This window comes from Lontra canadensis, unplaced genomic scaffold, assembly GCF_010015895.1.
Source record: "Lontra canadensis isolate GAN:19392208 unplaced genomic scaffold, GSC_riverotter_1.0 scaffold25, whole genome shotgun sequence".
NCBI lineage: Eukaryota > Metazoa > Chordata > Mammalia > Carnivora > Mustelidae > Lontra > Lontra canadensis.
In genome coordinates, this window is record NW_022631019.1 from 6,141,086 (window position 1) to 6,159,990 (window position 18,905).

Below are 18,905 nucleotides of genomic sequence, written 5' to 3' on the forward strand. Positions count from 1 at the left end.
AGGTTTGAACCCCACAGAGGTTCAGCTCCGCCCCCTGCCCCGTCCCCGCCGACCGCACCCCTCCCGGGCCCACCTGTCCCCACCAATCACAGTAACACATCTGGGCCCCGCAGACGGCGGCGGGCCGCCGGGGAAGCGGAAATGGGAATAAGCCCGGGGGTAACTTTTGGGTGGTTCTGGCCAAAGCAGCCAGCACACAGCAGGGGCATCACGCGACTGGAATGAGAAGCGGAGGGGTCCCCAGCGGCCCAGGGATTCTCCCGAGCCCCTACTCCTGCTGCCGGGCCTCCCTGGCCGCGGCCTGCGGGCGGACGTCCAGGCCTGGCCGGTCCTGCGGGAGCCGCGCCGGGTCGGGCAGCCAGCACTGCCGGCTGAGCCAGACTCTGGGGCCCCCTTCCGAGCAGGCTTTGTTCTCACCGCAGGCTCCGTGGTCCGCAGGCTAACTCAGCTCTGAACCATTTTCTTTCCTGCAACAAGCAATTTCCTGAATGTCGGCTCCCGTCCCAGAAGCCAAGGTGAGGGTCTTAACCAGCTATGGACCCATGATCTGCCCGACCGTCTCTAGGGGGTCCCTGGATTCCCCTTATCTTGGCCATTTCTGTAAGGAGATTGGCCTACCTAAAATCTTAAAAAAAAGGCGGGGGGGGGGCGCCTGGGTGGCTCAGTGGGTTAAAGCCTCTGCCTTCAGCTTAGGTCATACTCTCAGGGTCCTGGGATCGAGCCCCACATCCGGCTCTCTGCTCTGCAGGGAGCCTGCTTCCTCCTCTTTCTTTGCCTGCCTCTCTGCCTACTTGTGATCTCTGTCTTCAAACAAATAAATAAAATCTTAAAAAAAAAAAAAAAAAAGGAGATTGGCCTACCAGCAAGTAGCTTTCTGTAGGGCCGCCCAGGGCTTATGGTGAGTCGTAAGGGTGATGATCACCGGATGATTTTCATAAAGAAAACTTTAAAAAAAGGAAACCGAAAATGAGCATTTTGGATATAGCTCTGTTGAGGACTCTTTCTTTCAGACTCTCTTCCTGTGACAGATTTTGGTTTGGAGAATAAAATGGAGATCCTCGGTGTGGTGAGGCTGGTTTTAATCCAGAACCATCTTACTGGTTCAGAAGATTACTTCGGTTTGGTAGAGTTCTGACCGAACCCAGGGGAGGGACACCGGTAGGTTGAAGTTGTACTCTTTCTCCCCAAGCCGCCTGCCGTGACACTGACACCTGCCACCTTAGCCAGTGGCTTATGACTTAATAGAGAAACGTTTTTCTGAAGGAACAGGAAAATGTTGGTGGAAGAGCCATGACTATAGAGATACGGGTTTATTTTTTTCCTTTTCTTTTAAATGTAAATAATCACCCCATGACACGTGTGTCACTTCGCCCAACCCACCCCCCAAAGCTTCACCTTCTGGAGGAATCTGTTATTTGGGTCATTCACCAACTCTCTGGTCACCCTGCCTATGAAAAACGAAGCCAGGAAGTGAATCAGCCACATCCCTCCCCAGCTCGCCCGTCCAGGATTTAGGAGGCATCCCACATCCATTGGGATTCCCTGCAATGCCTCCTCCTGTCCCTGTTCCAGCTCTCGCGAAGGAGAAGGGAACTGGGCATTAAAGAGACCGGTGGAGGCAGGCAGGAGTCTGGGTTCTAGCCTAGACTGGCAAGTCAAGCGCAGTTTGCATCGAGGGTTGGATCTGGAGGTCCCAAGGAGACCAGATGCCCAGAAACCTCATGGGAACCTTGCACCTAGTTAAAGGGAACTGGCTCTTTTGCTGGCCAGCAAAGCTATCCAAGAAAAGCTGGGCTCTCTGGGCAATCTCAATGTTCTAACAAACCAAAAATCAGCTTCGCAACATCTAACTGGGGGATGCACCTGGGGTAACCCCTGGCATTTTATTTAGGACGGGTGCATGTTATACATATATATCTCTTTGTGCTTTTCCCCTAGGTGTGGGTCCCTCGAATTGTAAACAGTGCTGTGTGGTCAGCTGTGGGAACAGCTAGTGCAAAGGCTCTGTGGTAGGCAACCTGACAGTGATCACGTACCGATCTCACTGCCGACCCTCATGCAGGCAAGTGCCCCCACGTGCAGAAGGACACAGGTGGGAGTGGGGCTGTGCCACCTAAGGGTTTAGGAGGTAGAAGCAGCTGAGTCTGTGGCCGCTCCCCCACAAGGGGGGTCAAGAGCTTCAAAAGCAGAAGGCTTCAAGCACCAGTGGGAGCCTGCCCCCACTCTCTGTGGCTGGGACTCACAGAAGCATGTGTCCCCAGGTAGGCAGCACCTGTGCACAGAACCAGGAAAGGCCAAGCTCAGGTGCTTGGAAGTTCATCCGGGGTCTGTCTGGATCCCTGAGATTCTCCTGTCTTGGAGGATGCAGGAGCCTTGGGAGGGCCAGCCGGGCTCTCAGCAGAAGGCTGGGAGAGGCAGCCACAGCAGCAGAGGGAGAAGAGCCGAGTTCGGACGGCCTGGGTGCAGAGGACGAACATGATGCAGTTGGCACCGCCCTGAAATGTGTTCCCAATACCCTGTTGGGGAGAAGAGGAGAGGCACGAGTGCCAGGGCTGGAGGGGGGCGGACGTGCACACATAAGGAGACTGGGAAGGGCTGCGGACCCCAGAACCTGTCCTCCCCCCGCTGAGGCTGGTCTGCAACCCCTATGTGCAGGCCTTCTGGGGTGGGAAGGACAGGATCACTCCCAGGCCCCTGGAGAGCCCCTTCATGTTCCTGGGCCGTAGGACAGCCTCACTGCCCTTCTCCCCTTCTCTCACTAAGGCTCCCTGGCTCAGGCAGGGAACCGGGATCCCTGCCAGCCAGTGCACTGGGAAGCACGCACCCTTCCCGGGGTTGGGGTGGGGGCAGGGGAGAGGCAAGGGCCGGGGAGGGCAGGCCCACATACATGCAGAACGACCAGCACTGGTGACCGCACGGCCGGGGAGCCACAGAGGGTCAGGACGAACCGCACGGTGCTCCAGACCCGGAGGCAGATGAAGATGAGTGGGATAAAGATCAGCTTCTTGTCGGCCACGGAGGCGTGGCGCTGCAGCCGGTGTGCCTCGGAGAGGATGGGCCGGTACTCCGACAGGGCCTCGTGCTGTACAGGCGATGCGGAGAACAGGGGTGAGCACGGCGGGCTGCCCTGCCGCCTTCACCCCACTGCATGCTGCGCAGCCCCGTGCGGGGGTCTGAGCCACGGCTGACATCTCTGGTGTCAGGGCGCCGCGGCGGATCCTGACCCCCAGGCCTAGTGTGCACTGCCCCACCTCGGCCAACAAACCCGCATCCTTCCAGGTGCCCGGGGCCGCCAACTCTCTCCTGTTGCTGTCACCCATGTCCCTCCTCTGGCCAAGACCTGCAGGCTCCACCTTCAAAAGAGAGCCAGAACCCCGATGCCCTGTCCACTGCCACTGCCACCAACCCGGTCTAAGTGCCACCACCACTCCTCTGGGCCGCGGCAAGTCTGTCTTAGCTGTCTTCTTCCGTCGCCCTCACACCCAAACTCCTTCTTGCTGCAGTCTTATTCTTAGCCTGGAAGCAGCGCGGTTCCTTGGAAACCTAAGTCAGATTCAGTTCTATCTGAAGGTCTCAGACTCTAGTCTAGTTCTGACCTCATGCTTACTGCTTTCGCCTCATTTACTCCAGCCACACAGGCCTCCTCATTATTCCCCAAACATATTCCCCCAGCACACCCTACCACAGGGCCTTTGCACTACCTGTTCCCATCTGGAGTGCTATTTCCCATCTGCCCGGAGGCTCACTTTCTCGCCTTCTTCGCTCCTTTGCTCAATGTCGCCCTCTGGAGGAGGCCTCCTGACAATCCCATTTCAAGTGCATAGGTTATTTCCCTACTACCGTCCTGTCCCCAGATTCTGCTCTTTATTTTTGCCTGTTTTTTTGTAGCTCTTACCATCCTCCTTCCTAGATGGCATTCATCCTTATTTATCAGGCCTGTTACTTATTATCGTCCTGCCCTCCCCTTCTAGAATGCAAACTCCCCCAGGGCAAAGGCTATGAAGGAGGGGCTCCATCCAAAACTGGGGCAGAAGAAAAAGTGAGCAGGCACAGGCTTTGGGCTTCCCTACTCCTGGGAACACCCTTCAGTGAGAGGAAGGCAGGAAGCTCCATTTCCAGATCTCAACTGAATTTGTAAAAACAGATGCAAGGACGCCTGGGTGACTCAGTTATTAAGCATCTGCCTTTGGCTCAGGTCACGGAGCCCGGGTGCTAGGACTGAGTTCCGTATCAGGCTTGTTTCTCAGTGGCAAATCCGCTTCTCCCTCTCCTCCTTGCTCTCACTGCCTCTGTCTCTTCCTCTCAAATAAATAAACAAAATCTTAAAAAAAAAAAATAGATGCAACTGCTCATAACAGAGATGTGTTTCTGAGCCTGGTCCTGTGTCCTGTGATAGCCCAGGTGAGGGGAGAAGTCACCCACACTGACATTCTGAGCACCCAGGGTGCCCTGCTCAGCACCTGCTTCCTGCTTTCCTCCCCTGGGGCCTAGAGCAGCCTGGCAGGGATGTGGTGAGGGCACAGGGGAGCAGGGTGGCTGTCCTCTTCTTTGCAAAGTTCTCTCCAGTTCACTTATTTTTCTTTTTTTTAAAGATTTTATTTTGGGGGCGCCTGGGGGGCTCAGTTGGTGAAGCCTCTGCCTTTGGCTCAGGTCGTGATCCCAGGTCCTGGGATCGAGCCCCGTATCAGGCTCCCTGCTCAGTGAGGAGTCTGCTTCTCCCTCTGCCTCTGCCTGCTGCTTTCCCTACATGTGCTCTCTGTCACATAAATAAAAATCTTTTTTAAAAATTTTATTTTTGTTTATTTTAGAGAGGGGGTGCATGAGCAGGGGCGGGGTGGGGGGAGGAGCAGAGGGGAAGGGAAAGAGAATCTGATGTAGACTCCGTGCTCAGCACTGAGCCTGGCTCAGGGCTTGATTTCCCTCCTCCTCCCCCACATCATGACCTGAGCTGAAACCAAGAGTCCAACACTTAACCAACAGAGCCACCCAGAGGGACTTATTTTTAGCTCTCCTTCCTAGCTAGAGGCAGAGAACAACCCCTACACCTCCCTGCCCACTAGTCTTCCCATTTTCTGGAAAACACTTGCAGAGCTCTGCGAGAGGACTCGTTCTCCCCCTGGCCTCCCACACATGGCCCCAGGTTCCCCGCAAAGGCCAAGGAAGAAGAGAGGCCCACAGAAGGGCAGCTGCAGAGGGGCAGCCTGGGCGTCCAGAACCTTCCCAGGGCAAAAAAGGAGCCAAGAAGGGTGTTCCCGGCCCAGGCAGGAGACCAGCAAGAAGACAGATTTCAGGCCTGTTGGTAAGCCCCACCGTATTGGAAGAGGGTGGCGGGCAGGTGGGGGAGGCAGTGGACTTTCTGAGTGAAAAGAGAACCTGAAATCTAGACCCAGAAGCCACAGGCAGGAGCACAGTCAGCAGTGGGGAGTACCCTACAAACTCAGAAACGGCTGCCATGTCACAGGATGCTGTGAAAGACCCAAGACAGGGGACACGTGCCCCTGCAGTTTCAGCCCCTGAGAAATGGGCAAAGACAAAAGCCCCAAACAGAACAGCCGCAGCACCCTGGGGCCCGGATTCAGACGCCCCCTCGGCGCTCCCGCCCTGTCCCCGTGCAGCGCCCCGCTGTGACCTGTCAGCCACGCAGTTAAGGACAAGGAATCATCTGGCCACGTCGTCAGAGGAAAAACTTTCTTGCCTGACTTTCCAGCCAGCCCAGCTCTTGCTCTCTGAGCTCCTGAGACCCTGAAGAGTATGTGTATGACCCACCTTCAGTGGCCACAGGGGACATGGTGTGGCGTCCGTGTCACAGTACAAAATGCCAAGCTCCCGTCTCTCAAGGGCATCTCAGTTCAGCTTCTGGGATGCACTCCCCTGGAGGTGGCGCAAGCCTGGAGGCCTGCCAGGAGGGGGCAGTAGATGCCTGTGCCCAGATCACAGGCTGGGCGCTCCTCTTCCAGACTCCACGCACAAGGCCTGGGCCTCAGGGGCTGGGTGAGTCTGGGGAGCCCCTTCACCTCTGCCGGCCTCTGGTTCCTTGTCCACAACGGAGGAGCGACAGGACCCACTCCCTCTGGGGCTGCATAACTAGCAAACCCGATGGCCATGGGGTGTGCCCCTGCCCTGTCCTGAGTGGCGGAGCCCAGCAGGTGCTAGGGCGTCACAGCCGCTCAGAGCTGTGGTCTGGGGGCCTGGGGAGGGGGCGGCCACAGGCACCTACCGCCCTGTTTATGTGCTTCCTGATGAGGAAGTAGAGCACGGGCAGCGTGACGTAAGCCAGCATCTCCCAGAGCTTCCCGGTCAGCAGCATCCACAGCAGGCGGTCCTCCGCCTCCAGGTCGATCCAGCACCAGCCGACGGACACGTCCGACGCGTCATAGCCGATCTTCTTTAGAGCGACAGCGGCTACGGTGATGACCAGCGGGACGCCCCAGCTGAGGGACAACAGGCACATGGGGCAGCCCCGGTCAGGCCCTGCTCCCAGCAGAGCCAGAAGGGGCAAAGCCACAGGCCGCCCCCCCAAACCCTGGACCACACAGCATCCCTGGAGAAAGTGGGGGAGGGGTCCTCAACTGCCCTCGCCCCCCAGTCCCGCAGGCCCACCCTACTGTCACAGAGCCGGGGGAAGAGGATGCAGGGATGTCCTGGCCTCCTGCCTGGACCCACACACCCCCCAGCCCCTCGGAGTCCGAGTTCTGATTTAGAATTGCTGGGCCTCTTGGAGATGGGCGTGAGAGGGCTGCGGCTCGGGGAGGGCGGCTCCCTCCTGCCCCCAGAGTGGCCTGCACCTGTGTCTCACCCACACAGCCCCCTTGGCCGCCTGGGTCTGGGGTGTACACGCTGGCAGCCTGGCTTTGCCGCAGCGGGGACTTCCGGGGTCCTGTGCACCTGCAGCAGGATCTAGAAGGGGGACCGGGGCTTGGGTAGTAGACATATCTCTCCGGACCTGAGGGCTCCTTGCTCTCTGAGAAGGGGTATTCCTAGCAAAGATCAAAGGGGGTCCTCTAAAGCATCAGGCCTGGCACTGGGACCCCCCCCTTAGGGCAGTGCCAGGCTGACTTTTCGGCAACACAGCCAGATAATGCCAAGCCCCAAGGAGCTTCCCAGTGTCCCCGCAAGGTCTGCTTGCGAAGCATTTGACACGGGCCAGGGGGACACACAGGCTTCGTGGTGGCACGCTGGGGTGGCTCAGAGCTTGGGCTGCCAGGCAAGAAGCAGGGCCCAAGTTGGCCCTGACCCCACTCAGCCTCGACACGTTTTTCTCCACAAAGTGGGGACAGGCACAGTGCCTAGAAGAGAGCAGGTCACTATGGGAATAAACCAAGGGGAGCATGTCTGGCACGCGGGACTGGGTAAGTGTGTCAGTGGGTCTGACTGCGGTCCTGAGTCACGTCCGACGTCCCAGGATTCCGGCCTGGAGGGCCTGTGCCGTCTCTGCCCCTGGGAGAGCGCACGCGGGCCCAAGGCCCAGGTCAGTCGCTGGCAGTGTATAAACAGCCAGCGTACATGACAGGCCCTGTATAAGCAGGAACCTGTCATCAGTGAGACACTCAGCTCAGAAATCGGTTATAAAAAAAAAAGAAAGAAAGAAATCGGTTATTTCCTGAGAGCTCTGTGTAAGGAACAGTGGCTTTCTTTTTTTTCTTTTCTTCTTCTTCTTCCTCTCTCTTTTTTTTTTTTAACTTAAGGAATCTCTACCCCCAACATGGGGCTCCAACTCACAACCCTGAGATCAAAAGTTGCATGCCCTGAGTTGATGGAGCCAGCCAGGAGCAGCTCTTTTTGAGAGAAAGTTCTAGAACAATGATGAGACCACAGCTGCATGTTAGTCTTGCCAAAATGAGTAGAAGTGCTGTGTTCAATCAGGTTCTCTAGATGCTGCGGGGCTGTGCGGGACAGAGAAAGCCAACTCCCTGGGCCTGGGAAGGACTCTGCGTTGGGCACTTTCAGAACGGAGGTGCCTGTTTGACCCGCCCCCCCTTCCCATACTGGCCTCTGGGGGCCCAGATGAGGGCATGAGGGCAGAGCCACCACACCCTCAGCATCCACTCTCCCCGCTCAGTGGGGAAGGCGGGGGAGGCGGGAAGCAGCATGTCCTCCTTGAGGTCACAAAGGCACAGAAGGGACAACAAACCCATAGAAGTTAAAGCTTTACAAGAAAGGGACGAAGTTATCCCCAGGAGTTTGTCCATTTTAAACGCTCGATCTAGTGGTTGTTTGTGAAGCTGATACAGATTAGCGTCAAACTGTTTTGTCATAATACAGGGTTGCCACTTAACAATTCACGGCGTGCTGGGATCTGGAGACAATGTATGTCCCAGCTATGAGCTCCGTGAGGGCAGGTGCCCTGCACTTTCCGGCATCTAGAACAGCGCCTGGCACCTGGTGGGGGCCAAGCAAGGACCTGCTGAATGAACGAAGTCTGAGGCCAGTGGAGGAAACAGCCTTCCCCGATTCACTCCTTAACTATTCACTGCAAGGATGTCATGGTCATTGAAAAAGAAGTACAAGGCTTTTATTTATTTTTTTAAAGATTAGTTATTCATTTGAGAGAGAGAGAGAGAGAGCATGAGCAGGGGGGAGGAGCAAAGGGAGAGGGAGAAGCAGGCTCCCCACTGAGCAGGGACTCCCCCGCGCCTATGTGGGGCTCGATCCCAGGACCCCAGCATCATGACCCGAGCCGAAGGCAGATGCTTAACAGACTGAGCCACCCAGGCACCCAAGTAAAAGGCTTTTAAAGTACTAAAACTGCACTCATCACCTTATGGTTTACTGGGTTCCTCCAAGGAACCCTGCGACCGACTGACCAGAAAAAGCCTGGTGTGGAGGGCACCTCACCCTGCAGGGGGCTGCCCGGGAGTGGAGGGGTGCCCTCGGGGCTGGAAGGAAGTGCGCAGGGCAGACATGCAGGAGGAAGGAGCCCACTCATAGGCAGTGATTTCTCCTTCCTCAGCATCTTGGTGGCTGGCCCTCGCAGGAGACCTGGGCCCCACCTGGAGACAGACCCCATTTCGTGACTCTGGGCTCTCATCGTGGTAAGAAATCTACAAAGTGATGCATTTCCTCTCTCTGACTTGGGTGCACCTGGAGCTAAGTTTATGTTGGGAAATAGCCAGAGAGAAGACCCAACAGGAAGAGAGGGCTTTCACGGGTAAAGAATGTGGGCTGACTGGGGCACCTGGGTGGCTCAGTGGGTTAAGCCTCTGCCTTCGGCTCAGGTCATGATCTCAGGGTCTTGGGATCGAGCCCCACATCGGGCTCTCTGCCTGCCTCTCTGCTTGTGATCTCTGTCAAATAAATAAAATCTTAAAAAAAAAAAAAAGAATGTGGGCTGATCAATCAGAGTCACTATTTGAATCTAAGCACGTGTGGCCAGAAGCTGCTCGAGAGGCATTTCAATGGGAGGTGGTAAGAAGAAGTAATACCAGGGAGGGGTGGGAATGGAGTGGGAGGGAGGAGAGTCTAATGACCCAGCCAAGCAGGCTCTGCAGACTTGTGATTTGTGGGGCTGGGCGGTGTGGTGCTGGTAACGCTTAGCAACAGGTTCCACACACAGACGTGTCTGTGCGCGTGTGCGTGTGCACGGATGTATGCTTGCACACGGACATTTATTACTTTAACTGACAGGAAAGACGAGAGGCACCCAGAGGCACCCAGTGTGCAAGTAATCACACAACACGCTGCGACCCTAGTGGCAGATTCCGGATAGCCACCCGAGCCTCACGGGACGTGTTGGGTGAAATGAAATGAAAGTAGTTTCAGGACGTAAAGCTGGTTGTGTTTTCATTTTCCTCCACATGTAAGAATCATGTGAAAAAAGGAAGACCTAAGGGACAAGACAAAGGGTGACCAGGGAGTGATTTCCTTGTGGGAGCAAATATTCATTTCCCAGCCCTGGAAGAGTATTTTTTCTTTTCTTTTCTTTTTTTTTCCTGCTCCATGATACCGCCTCTTCTCACACCCTTGAATACCCGGCTTCCCGCCGGCCCTCGTGTGGGTACCACCTCTGAAGTTCACACAAGCAGCACTTTTAAGTATCATCTTCCCTACTGACATTTTCTCCATCACCTGAAGTCTAGAGAAGGGGTCCAGCACACTCCATCCCTCAGGTCAAATCTGGCTGGGGGTGTGGTTTCTACTTTTTTAAATAAAGTTGTATTGCAACACAGCCTCGTTTACACTCATTCCTTTGTGCATCGTTTTGGGCTGCTTTCAGGCTACACGGGCAGAAGTTGAACAGTCGCAATAGAGAGCAGATAACACCTGCTCTGGTCCTCTACAGGGAAAGTTTGCTGACCTCTGTTCTACACAATCAGCAGAACAACAAACCAAGCCCTCATCTGTCGTGTCTGCCATTCTCCACAGGGCAAATATTCCTAGGACTAATTTCAAGCCATCAGCACATGTGGCTGGAGACAGATGTACAGTATTTCTGATAGTATTTCCATACCACAGTTGTAAATTATTCACAGATAATAGTAAAGTAATTAAGATGTAGTTTTTAGTGGGGCACCTGGGTGGCTCAGTCAGTTAAGCGTCTGCCTTCAGCCTCACGTATGATCTCGGCAGGCGGGGGGGGGGGGTCCACACTCAGCGGGGAGTCTGCTTGTCCTCTCCCTCTGCCCTACCCCCCAGCTCATGCTCTTGCTCTCTCTCTCAAATAAATAAATAAAATCTTTTTAAAAATGTAGTTTTTCCTTTTTACTACTTTTTAATACAACTTACTATAAGTTTATATAATTTAGTTTTTATTAATGATTATATTTAACTACCAGCTCCTAAAATGCCCTAAAATTTAATAACTGGGTCTCCCCAGCTGGCTCCAGGACACCAATGGACAGAGGATAGAAAAAGGGTAATTTGCTGAAGATGTCCCAAGGTTCTCCATCTGAAGAGTAAGGAGAAAGTCAGTATTTTTGGCAACCTCAGATAAGCCAAGCGATGCTCCGGCCACGGGGCCAGCCTGAGCTGTAGGCACCGTGAATCTAGAAAGCACTCCACAAAGACATGTGGGACATGACCCTTGCATTCCAGAAATGCATATTTCCATCTTCTGTCACATACCATGTAATAGTTTTTTCCCTGCCCCCCAAAGAAGCCAGCAACGAAAACATTAACAAAATCCAAACCAGTATCACTGAATAATAGCACATGAAAAAGACCAAGGACTTTAGCTGATTATGACCTAGAAAACATGTGTTGGAGGGATCACCCTGATGCTGGGATGTGGCCAGACCAGACCTGCCAGGGAGCCGTCCTGCCTCGTCTCCATGCTCGCAACCCACCTTCTAGATCTCAGATTGTAAAGGTGGCCCCAGAGCCATGCACATTAGGAGATGCTGGGCCTTGAGCTCAAATGTTCAGAGACTCCGGACGAAGTCGGGCTGGGGAGATGGGATTAGACGACTGGAGGAGAGGGTGCCCCACTCAGGACTGAAACCAGGGACTGAACTGACAGCTTCGCTGAAGGAAGCCACGGGACCACGTGCAGGGGATGCTGTGAACGGTGTTTGGTCCCCTTCTCTCCAAACCTGTGACTCAGACTGAGGAGAAGCAGGGCTGGGGTCATCGGGTTGGAGGGAGCGTGGGAGACCACACTTGGAGCACAATCCCCCACTTGGAGGGACACCAAGAGCTTCTCCGAGAGAATGTCCACACCCCTCCCTTGGGTTCACCCGGAAACCAAGGCCAGACCCCAAGTCAGCTTCATCCGCCCTCAAAGACTGTTAAGAGCTGAGTTGCGTACGCCCTCCAACAAATTCCTATGCTGAAGTCCTAACTTCTGGTACCTCAGGATCTGAATGTAGGTGGAGATGGGGGTCTTTAAAGTGACCAATAGAATGTTCTGGAGGGTGAGCACTAACCCAGCCTGACCGCCATCCTTATATGAAGAGATCAGGAACCCCCCCCACACACACACACAATGGGAAGACCGTGGGAAGACATGGGGTGTGGACGGCCACATACAAGCCACAGAGACAGTCCTCAGAGGAAAGCCCTGTCAACCTCGATCTCCGACCTCCAGCCTCCAGGACTGTGAGAAAATGGACTTTTCTCGTTTAAGCCACTCGGCTGTGGTACATTGCTAGGGCAGCCCCAGCAGACAAAGAGAGGCTTTCTACGAACGGCGGGGGAGACCCAGGTGCCCATTGCCCAGGGACCCCACCACAGCCGGGCTGACAGAGTGGGTGGGGTCCCTCAGCAAGCTTAGGGGGGAAAGGTAAACTGACAAAAAGCCAGTCAGGTCTCTCACGAGCTGAGCTCTGCTTTGGAATGTGGCATCCTTTTGTCTTTATTTTTATTTATTTATTTATTTTAAAAGGAGGCTTCGTGCCCAACATGGGGCTTGAACTCACGACCCTGAGATGGAGCATTGCACGCATTTCTGACTGAGCCAGCCAGGCCCCCCAGCATCTTTCTGGTTTTCAGTCTCCTCCAGAGGAGCAGGACCAGAAGCACCACACAGTGAGCCGGGTGGCCGGGAAGCCCGGTACCTGAATTCCCAGGCATCTACCCGGTGCCCCCGAGGAGGGGGCCTGTCTCCGGACGGTGATGCTCTGGGTTTCCCTCAGAGCCCCTGGTTCTGCTCCGATGGGGATGTTCCCACCCGCGGTCTCTGGAACCTCTGCCCCAGGGTCGGGGCGGGGGTGAGGTTACCAGGTCTGCTCACTCCTTGGCCCCCACTGTCAGATTCTCACACTTCCCCCTCACCCCAAACCTCACTTAGCCTACAGATCCTTCCCTGCTGGGAAAGAAACAGAAGGGTCTTCTCCCCCAAACAGCAGGGCCTGGCCCCTGGGCTGTGTGGCCTATGGAAAGCCACACAGGTCAACTCAAAAAAAAAAAAAAAAAAAAGAAAATGCTTTGAGAACAAAACCATCGGGCAACAATGTGCCAATTTAGAGAGCTCCTGGGAGCAAGACAGAGCTGGGCCCAGAGCGTAGCGCAGCTGCCGTGAGCCAGGCCTGGTGGAAGGAATCACAAGGCCGGGGGCTGTCCGGAGGTTTCTTCCCCGAACAAAGGGCACTTATTGTTGAGTGTGGCGCAGAGGCGTAGGTCGTGGGAGAAGTTCAGGGCGCTGGCCAGCCATTGGCCAGGCCACCACGAGGTCAGTCTGTGGCACCAGCCACAGAAGGGAGTGGGGTGTGCAAAGGAACTGGTAAGCACACACTCCCGAGCGGCCTGGCGCGGTGGGCATCGGGAAGCCACCTGCCGCGCTCAGAGACACGGCTCAGGTCCCGGCCGAGTGGGTCGGAGGGTCAAGGGCAGCCTCTGCTCTCTCTCTCACAGCCTCTTCCCGTGCACACAAAACACCACGTAGAGACCTCACAAGGCAGCAGTGGCCTCTGAACACTTCTCAGGGGGCAAAAGCAAAGCCAGTTCAACTCTTGTCATTCTGGGGAGCCCTGAGCGACACGGGGTGCTGTTCCGGCAGCTAACACGGGCCTCCCCCATTCGGACACACCTGCTTGGGGCCTCATCACCGGGCCCCACAGTGAGCTAGTTCCCCATCAAAGAGCTTAGAGCACCTTCCCCTTCCTGGCCCCGTGTTTCCCCTTTTGTCTACTTTAGAACTTCCCACTCCCTGCAGCAGCGGTCTTGATGGAGAACTTGGGAACCACAGACTCTTCCCCTAGAATCCCCAAGCAAACCTCCAGACACGGGTGGGCCCATGGGTCATGCCCATACCCATTCCCACCTGGTGCCTGAAGAAAGCCTATGACTGCCTCATCTGGCTGGCTTGGCCAGGACCCTTTCTTCTGATTTGAGGCAATGAGGCTCCCCACCCAGCCCAGTCTTTCTCCCCTGCTCACAGGACACCCCATAACGCCTGGTCCGGTGGGTGGGGGCCTGAGCTCCTGGACATCTTCTCAGGTGAGTAGCATGAACGTTCCCAGATGCACATGCACATGACTGTGAAATACGGGGCGAGGGGGTTCTGTACCAGGCTGCCTCAACGGCTCACGGCCAGTGGACAGGGAGGCACGTCTTAACCCAGGACTTTCCCTTGGATGCTAAGTATTCTCATGCAACCTTACAAAGGCAGCAAAAAACAGGAAATTCACTTTCAGAATACTGTCAGATTGGACGTGTGCTAACCTTGTGGGTAAAGTCTGAGGAGTAGGAAGGTCTTTATATACTCGAGGTATTTTTCATTACCAAAAGGGAGGACAGTAACTACCCTGTAAAACCAGCAGGAAACACCTTCGCCAGGCCATCAGAATTCCTGCCACAAGAGGCAGAACAAACCCAAGTCCCCGGGGAGGGAGCAATGCAAAGATTTTTCCATGGGATTCCAGTCCCCGTGCAGAACCTGAAACCACCCGTGGGGAAGCATGGGAGAGCCCATCAGAGGGACCTTCTGCAAAACCACAGGCCTGCGCCTTTCAAAAACGTCAGTGTCCTGAAACACCAAGGAAAAAGAATTGTTGCGGACCGCCGGACAAGAGAGAGACTGGACAACTAAGTCAGACACAAGCCAAAGGTGTCCCTTTGCCACTGGTGACACTGGCAGGAGAGACAACATCCCTGTAAAGTCCTCTCTCCGATAATAGCATTGTTCCGGGCGACACCGTTGTCCTGCTTCTGGAAGGTGTACGTGTTCACCCAGGTCCCTTTCTTTTGGAAAAACACCAAAGGATTTAGGGGTTCCGGGATCATCCTCTATACTCTTAAATGGCTCCAGAAAAATAAACACAGAAGACAGAAGCCAATGTGATACCATGTTTGTAATGGCAGAAATCTGGAAAGTTAACAAATAAATTGTGTAATGATATCCCAACCTTAAGAATTATCCTCAGGCCAAGAGACAAGACGGGATCATAAATGGAGGACCGACCCTTGGAGTTCTAACCTGAGACCATAACCATTTATGGCTTTGTGAGCTCGGGCAAATCTCGTGAGCTGTGACTAGAGGGTGACCGTCCTGCCCAGCACAAGACTACTGGTGGCCAATGAGCTCCAGAATGGACCGGCACTTTGCAAGAACTCCGGAGCCAGACGCAACTCATGATAAAATACCATTTCCTTGAGCATAAAGTCTAAGTTGCCCTCCTTCCCCAGTGGGCAAAGAAGTCTTTCTGTAAAGGGAACCTGCTCAGGTATTACAATGGGGCGTGAGGGGGTCGTGCATCGTGCAAGTCCTTTCTGGGAAGGGGTGTGGTGTAGGATCCTATCTGGTCTCCTGCTTTCCGTGGTCCAGTTTTAGAGATGGCTTTTTTTTTTTCATTTAACATTCTATCATGTTCACAGCCAGTACTGATGGCTACGTAACGATTCCTGTGGGGTACAGTTAGTAACCCTCTGTTCCCGTATATTTTGGATGTTCAGGTTGCTTCCAAATTCCCACACAAACTCCTTTGTATCTGCGGCTTTGAATGTATTTTGGATTATCTCATTACACAGGGTCCCTAAAAGTAGGATTAGTGGATCAAAGGGTACAAACCAGATACTTTCTATGAGGATTATCCCAGTTTCCACTGCCAATAACAATGTCGGAAAATAACAGTTTTACCAGCATTTATCGCATTAGTATTCCGCTTTCCTATTTTTTCCCAATTTAATAAGAAAATGTACCTCATTGTTATAATTTGTATTGTTTTGACTATTAATGGGAGAAACTTTCCCCTATATATTGATGAACCATTCTGACTCTTTTGTCGCAATGTCTCCTTTGGCCATTTACCAGAATATTTGTGTTTTTTGTTTTTTTAAACATTTCAGGGGCACCTGGCTGGCTCAGTCGGTAGAGCATGTGACTCGTGATCTTGGGGTTTGGGGTTTGGGCGGCAATTTGGGTGTAGAGACCATTTAAAAATAAAATCTTAAAAAAAAAAATAATTTCAGGGGCGCCTGGGTGGCTCAGTGGGTTAAGGCTCTGCCTTCGGCTCAGGTCATGATCTCAGGGTCCTGGGATCGAGCCCTGCATCGGGCTCTCTGCTTGGCGGGGAGCCTGCTTCCCCCACCCCACCTGCCTGCCTCTCTGCCTACTTGTGATCTCTGTCTGTCAAGTAAATAAAATCTTAAAAAAAAAATTTTCATAAAAACTCCAACAGACATTCTCAACCTCTGCGTTGTCACGTTTTAAAATGCCTTCCCAGACTGAAGGTTTGACGAGGACCGATTTTCAGCAGGCTGAGCTGGTTACAAGTGGATGACTGAGGAGTCTCTGTCTGAAGATGAGATTTCTCAGGCCAACAGGTCTTTAACCATTTTAAACTCATACTCCAAAGAAAGCCACTGGAGAGCCCTCAGTAAGGTCATTAGCATTACAGCCTGGGAGGATCTAGGTCAATAAATGAACCTGTCAGACGGGTTTTCTATCAATTCTCTTAGACCAGCAAGGTGCTGAGAGCTAACTTCTGAAAGGGAACTCCAGAGAACAAATTATCAAACTCCCTTTGTAGCTTGGATATAGGTATTTTTTTTTTTTTTTTAAAGCAGGCTCCCTGTCCAGTGTGGATCCCAGTGCAGGGCTCGAACTTACGACCCTAAGATCAAGGCCTGAGCTGAGATCAGAGTTGGAGGCTTAACCAACTGAGCCACCCAGGCAGCCTGGTAATTTTTTTTTTGAGAAGTTGATGGATCACATTCCGAGGACAAGATGAACAACTCCCTTCTTTTTCGTGGCTAGCACAGAGGACCCAATTGGCTTCTGAGAAGGTCTCTTCCCAGCATCACACTAAACACCTCTAGGACTGAAAGGAAGGAACTCCCAACTCAGGTTCATTAGAAAATACATCTTTTTCTACAGGAGATGTATCAGATTCGCTCCATCATTTAAAAAATATACTGCTTTTAAATATTCTTTTTTTAAGAGCGGGGGAAAAAGGGAAGAGATTCTTGGCAAAGGAAGGTCCAGTCTGGGGCTCCTTCTCAAATGTATGTGAACTCTGGTGCACGCCCAGCCAGACTGCCCAGGACTGTGTCTCTGAAATAGGCAGAGGCCAGCAGGGGGGCCGGGGGGGCAGGGGAAGCTGCAAGGGGAGGAAAGGGGGCCCTGGGGATCTCTGCAGCATCTGAGGCCCTGTCTGGCTCCCTGAAAAACTTTTGACATGAACAGCTGAGGAGCAGGTCATTTAAGCTTCCCAGGGACCAGCTGGCGTTCATCCAGCAGCTCTGAGCCCCAGAGGTCAAGTGACTCTTGCAGGCTTGTGATCTCACCGTTGTGACACCCAGGTGACCTGTCTCTGCCAAAGTGCTGACTGTCCTCAGTCCCATGGAAAGCACTCAAGTATTTAACAGCGAGGTCCTATAATTAGGGCAGTACTGGGTGCTCTTATCTGGGAGAGGGCCAAGGATTCCTGCCTTGCGTGGAGTGCAGGACACCATCGGTGTTCAGACTGGGGAAATTACACCAGGAAAAGGGCGACCTTCCACAGGCAAAGGTGTCCTGATGAGGTGCTCTAATGCCAGGGCCAGGCAAAGCCCTCCATTGACTCTACTGTCATAGATTCCAGGCCCCTGGGGGCCCTCTTCCAGACCAGCCCCTGCCACTGACCTCACCCTCAGAGGTTCTGAACCCTAGAAAGTCCAGATCATCTGGGTCTAGAGATGAGCAAAAACAAAATACTGAAGACGATACTCTGTCAACCTTCCCGCTGAGACACTGCATTTGGCCGCCGGTAGCCAGCCTGGGAATGGCTGAACGCGTCATACCTACTGTGGCACAGGGTGGGACTGGGCGCCGCCGCCCTCTCCAGCCTGGAGCGGCACCTATCTCCCCCCTCAGCCTGGGAAGGAGGAGCTTCTCCCCATGGGTAGCAGAGATGGCCAGAACGCAGGGAAGCAGGAGGCAAAAGGCATAAGGTGGCCTCGCCATCTCCCCAGGGGCTTCCAAGTTACGAGGGCCGAGCGCTGGCCCCGAACCTCTCCGGGAGGTTCGGGCTCCGTAGCCGGCCCAAGGGGTGCCCTCTGCCCTGATGCTCAGGGCAGGTCCACCGCTCCGCCCAAGTCTTCCCGCCGGCCCCCGACTGCCTCGGAACACGAGCAGACACGACCCTCTGGGCCCCCAGCCAGGGCTCCGACCAAGATGCGGGTGCCAGGAAGGCGCGAGGGCCACAGGGCAGCAGGCAGGACCCAGGTGGGGGTCGGGGACTCGAGGGAAGGCGCCACTGCCACGCACCTGACGACGTGGAAGGCCCAGAGTAGGCGGCCGGCCGGAGGCTCGCGCGCCGCGCGGACGATGCTGAGGTACAGGTAGAGGGCGATGGCCACGGTCCAGAAGAAGGAGCTGGTGTTGGCAAAGGTGGAGAGCGCGCCCTGCAGCACGCAGTCCCACGAGGGGCCCGCGAAGTCCTGCAGCACCCCGTAGAAGTAGGAGGCGGCCGAGAGCAGGTCCGCCAGCGACAGGAAGAGCAGCAGGCGCCGTGCCCGGGTGCGCAGGTCGGGCCACAGGGCGTGCGTGGCCACCAACAGGCCCGAGCCGAGCGCGGAGAGCACGCACGACAGCAGCACCACGGCGCGCTCCGACGGCAGCAGCTCGGTGGGCGGCGCGGGCGACAGCATGGCCGGGCGGGCAGGGGGCCGGGGCCGCGGCGCCGCGGTGACAGAGGCCGGGACGCGCGTGCGGCTCCCGCCGCCGCCGCCGTCTGGGCACAGACGCGCCCACGGCTCGCGTCCCGGCCACTCCCGGTCCCTCCGGGCCCGCGGCCCTGCGGCCCGCCCCCTCCACGCCCCGCCCCGCGCCCCGCCCCAGCCTCCGCGCTCCACCCCTCGCCTCCTCCACGCCCCGCCCCACACCACTAAGCCCCCCGCCGCCCGCCCTCGGCCGCGACCCGCGGTCTCCCGACCTCGGCGCCCTCCGCCCCCGCCTCCCGCTCCCGGCCCAACTCAGATCCCGGGGTCCTCTGCGCCCCAACCCCGCCCCCGGCGCCCTCTGAGATCCGCCTCCGACCCCGCGCCCTCCG

The 18,905-nt window shown here is 55.1% G+C and overlaps 1 protein-coding gene across 1 annotated transcript; it reads right to left on the bottom strand.

The window, feature by feature from the left end:
* Nucleotides 1–1,851: 1,851 nt before the first annotated feature.
* Nucleotides 1,852–18,665, bottom strand: GPR157 (G protein-coupled receptor 157). Its single transcript, XM_032863329.1, has 4 exons — nucleotides 18,122–18,665; nucleotides 6,218–6,431; nucleotides 2,888–3,082; nucleotides 1,852–2,516 (listed from the first exon to the last, which is right to left on the bottom strand). Exons 1-4 carry the CDS (start codon nucleotides 18,502–18,504, stop codon nucleotides 2,301–2,303), a joined length of 1,008 nt encoding a protein of 335 aa, XP_032719220.1. The 5' UTR covers nucleotides 18,505–18,665; the 3' UTR covers nucleotides 1,852–2,300.
* Between the last annotated feature and the right edge of the window lie 240 nt (nucleotides 18,666–18,905).

Coding starts and splice junctions, on each gene's coding strand:
- GPR157 (XM_032863329.1), bottom strand. CDS start 18,504: ATGCTGTCGCCCGCGCCGCCCACCGAGCTGCTGCCGTCGGAGCGCGCC. Junction 6,432..18,121: donor TGGGCCTTCCACGTCGTCAG/GTGCGTGGCAGT, acceptor GTTGTCCCTCAG/CTGGGGCGTCCCGCTGGTCA. Junction 3,083..6,217: donor GGAAGCACATAAACAGGGCG/GTAGGTGCCTGT, acceptor TCGCCTGTACAG/CACGAGGCCCTGTCGGAGTA.